Source organism: Chanodichthys erythropterus, chromosome 3 (assembly GCF_024489055.1).
Source record: "Chanodichthys erythropterus isolate Z2021 chromosome 3, ASM2448905v1, whole genome shotgun sequence".
NCBI lineage: Eukaryota > Metazoa > Chordata > Actinopteri > Cypriniformes > Xenocyprididae > Chanodichthys > Chanodichthys erythropterus.
Genome location: NC_090223.1, coordinates 34,902,812 through 34,910,504, shown reverse-complemented (window position 1 = coordinate 34,910,504; position 7,693 = coordinate 34,902,812). Strand labels below are relative to the sequence as shown.

The window sequence follows — 7,693 nt, the reverse complement described above, 5'->3', positions numbered from 1 at the left end:
AGCCAGGGTCCAGAAATAACACTCGCCAAATACGAGTAACATATGGTTTTAGTTATTTACAGTTTTTTTTTTTTTTGTTACTCACTTAATACAAGGTTTAAATGAAAAGAACAGTTGTCTGACCATCACTAATGTTAGTGATGAACAAGGTTCAACACTACTTATTTAGATACAGTGGAAGGTGACATTTTGATTTAAAAGTTACAAGCTCAGAAAAAAGAAAAGAAAAGTGCATATAGATTAACCATTCCCAATAAGATCAATAGGATGCATTTAGAAAATAGCTAAAGTGATTTTCCATTTAAAGTCGACTTTATAAAATATTATATAAATGTCAACTACACTCTAAAAAATGCTGGGTTAAAAACAACCCAAGTTGGGTTGAAAATGGACAAACCCAGCAGTTGGGTTAAATGTTTGCCCAACCTGCTGGGTATTGCTTACTTAAAATGAACCCAAAATATCTTGAAAATTAACATTTATTAATATGTTTAATAAATGAACATTTTAATTTCATTTTAGATTCATTTTAAGTCAGCCATATAGTCATTTTCAAACTATAGTTGGGTTAAATAAAACTACCCAGCAGGTTGGACAGACATTTAACCCAACTGCTGGGTTAAAACAACCCAATCGCTGGGTTTGTCCATTTTCAACCCAACTTGGGTTGTTTTTAACCCAGCATTTTTTAGAGTGTAATGAAACCCTCCGTAAAAATGTAACTATTTTATCTAGGACACCCTAAAACCCTTAACCCTTAAAGGGTTAGTTTTCCCAAAAATTTAATTATTGTCAATAAGTACCCTCATGTCGTTCTTCACCCGCAAGACCTTCGTTCATCTTCGGAACACAAATTAAGATATTTTTGAAAAAAAAAAAACAGTTAATTGGGGATTTTTTTTTATCCCCAATTTACACATATTTTATACACTGTAAAACTCAATAAGTTCAGAATACTCAAAACATTTGAGGAAACTTATTACCTCAAAACATTTAAGTTAACTAACTTATTTTTTTTAAGTTAGTAGAACTTAATTTTTTTGTGACAAGTGGGGCGGGGCCGAGAGCCATGGAAGTGGAGCAATGCTAGTGTGGTGCACAGGTGTCTCTCATTAACAATCACATCACTGCCATTCCTTCGCTCCCACAGTTCTCAGCCTCGCCCTACTCAAGTACATATAGTTAATTTACATAAACATCACATTCAAATCTTGGTGAAATGTTAGTTAGCAAAAAAACACATGCTATTATAATTATCAAAGAGACTGTCAATATATACTTGCATGTATAGAATCAAACAACATATATGAGGTCTTAAAAGTTTTGCAGCCCATCCTCAACCTAACCACACGGTCTACTCTTCACCAGAATGGTAACCCTACAAAACTAACATAACAGAACCCCCTGTCAATCCCAACATAACACAACATTAAACACTAACTTATGTCTCCCTATGTTAATCTTATGCAAAAACACACAAAATAACACTTTATTTCAACATTTAGACAGTCTGATGCAAAGCATGCTGGGAATTAGAAATCTGCTGCAACTAACAGTTTAGTTTACTTGAAATATGTCAGTGCTGTGAACTCAAAAGTAAAAGAAAGTTTTAAATACTCATTACTGTTAATTTAACTGAACTAATTTGTTTAATTTAAGTTTGTCCTACTCAAACGAATTAAGTATTTTGAGCATTAGGGTTTACAGTGTACTATATCTGATTATATGCGAGTGTGAACCCGTGGAAGAAATACAAAACCTGTCAAAAATGAAAAGAAAACAAGATTGATTCCGATATTTGGTGATAATCTAGCATAATGAGAGATTTATAAGATATTTTTTGCAGGCCTGTCATTTTTGACCAGGAAAACTACAAGTGTAACAATGTGGAAAAAAATCCAAGAAGTACAAAAATTATCCCCAATTATGGAAAGTAGTTATACCCTGTGTGAGCAAAGTCAGTAAGCTTTAGTCCAATGCGATAACATTAACAATAAAAAAGAAAATCATCTCACAACATAAGGGCTAAAGCATTTACTGTAAAACTCCAGGTGGCAACACATTTGTGAAATATTCTTTATATTATGCTTCCCAGATGTAAATACGAGGAACAAAATTTCAATGGGTGTTTTTATTGACAGAGGCATTAAAAGAAGGAGACTCTCATCTCACATGCAAGTTATAAGTTTTAAACCTTGCAAATAGCAGGCGATTTGAAGTCTAGGATGTTTTAGGTTGGTAATATATAACATGAATATAAGAGGGTATGAATATAATGATCCTCTTGTATATAATACAAGAGGATCATTAATATGCACAGAGAGACAAGAATCCATGTGCATTACAAGTGTACAGTAGTTGAGTTTTCCAGATGAGATATGGAAACACCTTTAGTCCTTGCATCCCTAAAACTATTTTTGTCCCTGTCAACTTGATGCGTTAATTTTCTTCAACATTCATTTGATTGCAGTAGCATTTTAGTTATTATGCAAACCTGAAATATTTGACTATGTGAGTGTGACAAAACATGGCTTTCTTCTTTGTTTCTCTTTTGCAGTAAAACATGTATTCACCATAAAGCGGCCTGTCACATTAGTGGACCTGTTAAGGCGAAGATGACACAACTTATGTAATTGTATCTGTATGAAAAAGTAAACAAGGACAAAACACACCACCAACCAAGGAGACCCAATATTTCCACTGAAAAATGCAGAAGTGACATCCGTTCCGGGAGGAAGCTACAACAGTTCAAGAAACAGCGTTCAAGAGACATTGGAATCTGCTTATCATCCTCTTTGGAATATAGGAAGGGTCATGACCCAGTTGCCATGCGCATCACCACGGTGACCAGCCTTCCTAGTCCCTCCCCCCTCCTCCTCTTATTGGTTCAGCTGCTGTTGCGGCTCATCCTCCCAGGCCAAGACGCAGTTGGAGCCGCCTCCACCTGTCCCACGTTGTGCAGTTGTTCTAATCAAGCTAGTCGAGTGATCTGTACAAGACGAAACTTAGAAGAGGTGCCAGACAGTATATCAAACAACACACGATACCTCAACTTACAGGAGAACTCGATACAGGTAAATAGTGACCACAGCATTTTTTTTCCCATTAGGCTTTGGGAAAGGATGTTTATGTTTGTTTCTTAGCTGTTTTGTATCTCAGTTTCACTAATGTTGCTGGAACACTGAGTTGTGTTAGCACTAATGGCTCAGCCTTGCTCAAATATTGAGGTTTCAGTGTGGAGTCAGGTGTCAAGATGACCTACTTTGAGTGTGAAGGTTTAGATTTATTCTCAAGATTAAAAAGATAACGGCAAATATACGGCTAACCCCGGCACTGAAAGCGTTAACCAAAAACAAGCCTATTAAAAAATGAGGAATAATAATAATGCTTTTCATCAAGCCTCCATTTAAGCATAAAAATTCTGATTTGGTTTGTTGTGTCCTCGAGCCCCACTTGAAATGATTAAAAATCTAAAAATGTTTTAATACCTGAAGGCATCCTAGATTCTTTGGCTTCTTTCTCTCCCATAGCATTTTACCACAAGAGTGCAGCTCTGACAGTTTCCACCCTCCTCTTCAACACCCCCAACCCAGTGTGTTTAACACCCTCCTCCCCTCCCCTGCTCTATATACAGAGGGGATTGTGGCAGTAGGCCATGAGGAAGCTTCTCGCTGCCCAAGAAAAGCAGTTCTGGCTACATCAGATGCACAGAGACAAATGGCTTCAGAACCCATAGCGTTTATGATGTGTGGATTTTCTCTAGTCTTTTCATTACATTTCAGCAAATTATAATAAGACTGTTGATATTCTATTATGACTGTTGTTTGCTCTTTGGTTGTTTTTTCCCCCCACCCTTACTAAGATTTACAGTTGAAAGCCATTCTCTTGGGTTTTGAAGGGATAGTTCACCAAAACGTGAACATTTTGTGTCATTGTCACTCTCATGTCACTTACAACCTGTATGCTTTTTTCTGTGGAAATAAGATTTTTTTTTAGGAACCCTCATGCAGTGCTTTGTCTTACAGTTCTGTTATTTGTCTTACATTTCTATTAGGCCTTGTGTCCACCAAAGGTTTTTTTCCCCAAGGCTAGCGTATTTTTCCAATTGTTTTAAGTTTAAATTGCGTTTTTAAAACACCATCAGCGTGACGAGGCAGTGAGCGTCTTTTTCATGCTGAGGGCCCTGCATTTTTTACCCATCGCTGAGAGTTGAAGAATGTTCAACTTTGGGTAAACTTTTGTGTAAACTTTTGTTCAACTTTTGGGTACCCAGCTGTCCAATCACAGTGGAGGGGGCAAATACCACACCGACCAACCACCACATCCTGCTGGTACAACGATAACAAACGACAACAACAAACACATCTCTTCATCCAAAACTAGTGCCAGAGCAAGTATGTTACATTGTGTTGACATTGTTATATTCAGAAACAAACTATTTACAAAATCAGATACTAGTAACAGTTCTGCGGATATTCCACATATAGCGTCTCAACTAAAAGCATTTTTAGTTGGCTAAAAACACTCTGGTGGACACAGCCTTATTCATAATCTTCCCCTCTGAAACGGTGCAACAACATGTCAGAACTGAACACTGTTCAAATGTCAGTTCAAATGTGTCAAATTACTACATTTGAGTGTTGCAACAAAGGGGAAGATTTGCTGTGAACAGTAACTTAAATTTTATTCTGTTCCTTGCACAGCACTGTCATATGGCTTAATTTTGAAGGTGATTTTATGTTGTTTTTATGTTTATGTTGGTTTTTGGGAAAAGAGGTCACTATGAACTGAAAAAAAAAACTGCTTGATTTTTCAAAAATTACCTTTTGTTTTTCATGGATTAAAAATAACAGCATACAGTTTTTGAACAACAAGAGGTTGAGTAAACAATGACAACTTTTATTTTTGGGTGAACTATCCCTTTAATGTGTTTTTCTTCAAACATTAAGAGTGACTGATAACAACTTTCAAAACATTTTATCTGTAAAGCACAACAGTCAGCAATGAATGTACTTTTTTAAAACTTTGTCTATGACTTTGTATTTTCAAAAATGTTCATCCTTCACAAGAACAAATTGATCACACATAACTCTGATCCTAAACTTGTACCTGTAATTTTCTCACTTAGGTGATAAAATCAGACACATTCAAACATTTACGGCACCTGGAGATCCTCCAGCTCTCCAAGAACCAGATTCGTCAAATAGAGGTGGGTGCTTTCAATGGCCTCCCAAACCTCAACACTCTGGAACTGTTTGACAACCGCCTCACGCTGGTGCCATCGCAAGCCTTTGAGTATCTCAGCAAGCTGCGGGAACTGTGGTTACGAAACAATCCAATCGAGACCTTACCTGGCTATGCCTTTCACCGCGTCCCCTCGCTGCGACGTCTTGATCTTGGCGAACTCAAAAAGCTGGATTATATATCTGACGCAGCCTTTGTTGGACTTATCAACCTGCGCTACCTGAACTTGGGTATGTGTGGCCTGAAGGACATTCCTAACTTGACTCCCCTTGTGCGACTGGAGGAGCTAGAGTTGTCTGGGAACCGTCTAGAAATCATCAGACCTGGTTCCTTCCAAGGCCTGGAATCTCTGCGCAAACTATGGCTCATGCACTCGCAGATGTCGGTCATCGAGCGCAATGCTTTCGATGATCTCAAGAACCTAGAGGAGCTCAACCTATCCCACAATTCCCTTCACTCTTTGCCCCATGATCTTTTCACACCCTTGCAGAAGCTAGAGCGAGTTCACCTCAATCACAACCCTTGGGTGTGCAACTGTGACGTGCTGTGGTTAAGCTGGTGGCTGAAAGAAACAGTGCCGAGCAACACAACCTGCTGTGCACGGTGCCACGCACCACCCTACTTGAAGGGAAAGTACATTGGAGAGCTGGACCAGAGCCATTTCACCTGCTATGCCCCTGTCATTGTAGAGCCGCCCACTGACCTCAATGTGACCGAGGGCATGGCTGCTGAGCTCAAGTGTCGCACCGGTACCTCCATGACTTCTGTGAACTGGATCACACCGAATGGCACCCTAATGACCCATGGCTCCTATCGGGTCAGGATTTCTGTGCTGCACGACGGCACCCTTAATTTCACCAATGTAACTCTGCGTGACACTGGCCAATACACCTGCATGGTGACCAACTCAGCCGGGAACACTACGGCAACTGCTGTCCTGAATGTGACCGCAGCAGACGTTAGCGTCAACTACACCTACTTTACCACGGTCACTGTAGAAACTGTGGAGCCTCCGGGAGAGGAAGATTCTGCATTGGTTGCCATCAACGAGACCTTCATCCACATTCCCACAACACCTTCTGGGCGCCTCTGGGGTGAAGTCCCCACTACTGCCTCTTCTCTCTCAATCCTTGGCTCATCATCTTCTCCCCGAGCAACCAAGCCCACTTTCACAGTACCCATTTCTGAGCCCAACTACCCCTCTGGACTAGACGATGTGATGAAGACCACCAAGATCATCATTGGTTGCTTTGTGGCCATTACCTTCATGGCTGCTGTCATGCTGGTGGTGTTCTACAAGCTGAGGAAGCAGCACCAGTTGCACAAACACCACGGGCCGGCACGAGCCATCGAGATCATTAACGTCGAAGATGAGATCGGAGCAGGAACGGGCATCCGTGGCAGCGGCATCTCAGGAGGATCCACAGTACCACAAGGAGGGTCCGGCGGACAGAGCTTGCGACTGCACCACCCTGAAATCGTCAACCTCCCAAACCTTGCACGAGCAGAGCATCTCAACCATTACTACAAGGCCCATCACTTCAACAATAACATGATGGGTCTGGGCCTTGGTGGAGGCTCGGGCGGAGGCCTAAACAATAACAACAACCCTTCGCCTTGCTCCCAGGCCCAGAATACCCCCATCTCTTGCACGCAGGTGCCAGTCTCTGCAGGTATTACATCGTGCTCCATGCCTTCTCCAATGCCTCTGCCGACCCTTGGCATCCACGGGTCACTGAAAGGCCTGATGAGTAAAGGGCAGAACCCACAGATCGAGCCGTTACTCTTCAAGAGTGGCTCCAAGGAGAATGTCCAAGAAACCCAGATCTGAAGTTGAGAAAGAGAGGAAGGGAGAAAGGGAGAAAGGTAAATGTACAGATAAAAAATGGAGAAAGAGTGTCAGGGAGACAGAAACAGATGAAACGTATTGGCTGTTCAACCCCTATGGGTACGTTCTCAGGAGTAATGAGAAAGGCAGACCTAGCATTGTATGAAATATAACCTACACAAGATTACAAGATACAGCTGTGAAATCACTATAAAGTAAATACGCTAGCAAAGAGTGAGGGAATTTCTAGAAGGAAGACAGGCAATCACACCGCAGTTTAAAATCACAGTCTTTGCCATACTCTGATCCGCACATATCAAGGGGATCATCAAACATCAGCAAACAAAACTACATTTGCCAATACAATATAAATTGATACATTTTTGTATAATGCAAGATTGATAATTATGTGCCAAACTTGCATCAATCTGTGCCAAAGCAAAATCTTTGCACATCAGTGTCACTACACATGTGTACAGACACATTTCAGAAGATGAAAAGGTCTGTGCGAATACTGTACACCTTTGTACACAGATCTCCATCAATAAAGCAAAGATGCTACAAAAATCAAAACTATACACACCGTTAGGTAGGAAGTGTATATAGAAATACATGAACAAC

At 40.5% G+C, this 7,693-nt stretch overlaps 1 protein-coding gene across 2 annotated transcripts; it reads left to right on the top strand.

Annotated features, from left to right (window-relative positions):
• The first annotated feature begins 2,639 nt into the window (after nucleotides 1-2,639).
• Nucleotides 2,640-7,104, top strand: lrrc4ba (leucine rich repeat containing 4Ba). 2 transcript variants are annotated; one of them, XM_067374375.1, is made up of 3 exons: nucleotides 2,640-3,074; nucleotides 5,129-6,917; nucleotides 6,987-7,075. In XM_067374375.1, exons 1-3 carry the CDS (start codon nucleotides 2,829-2,831, stop codon nucleotides 7,073-7,075), a joined length of 2,124 nt encoding a protein of 707 aa, XP_067230476.1. In that variant the 5' UTR covers nucleotides 2,640-2,828. The 2 variants fall into 2 exon arrangements, with proteins under 2 accessions (XP_067230476.1, XP_067230467.1); XM_067374366.1 differs by having other exon boundaries at nucleotides 5,129-7,104.
• The last annotated feature ends 589 nt before the right edge of the window (nucleotides 7,105-7,693 follow it).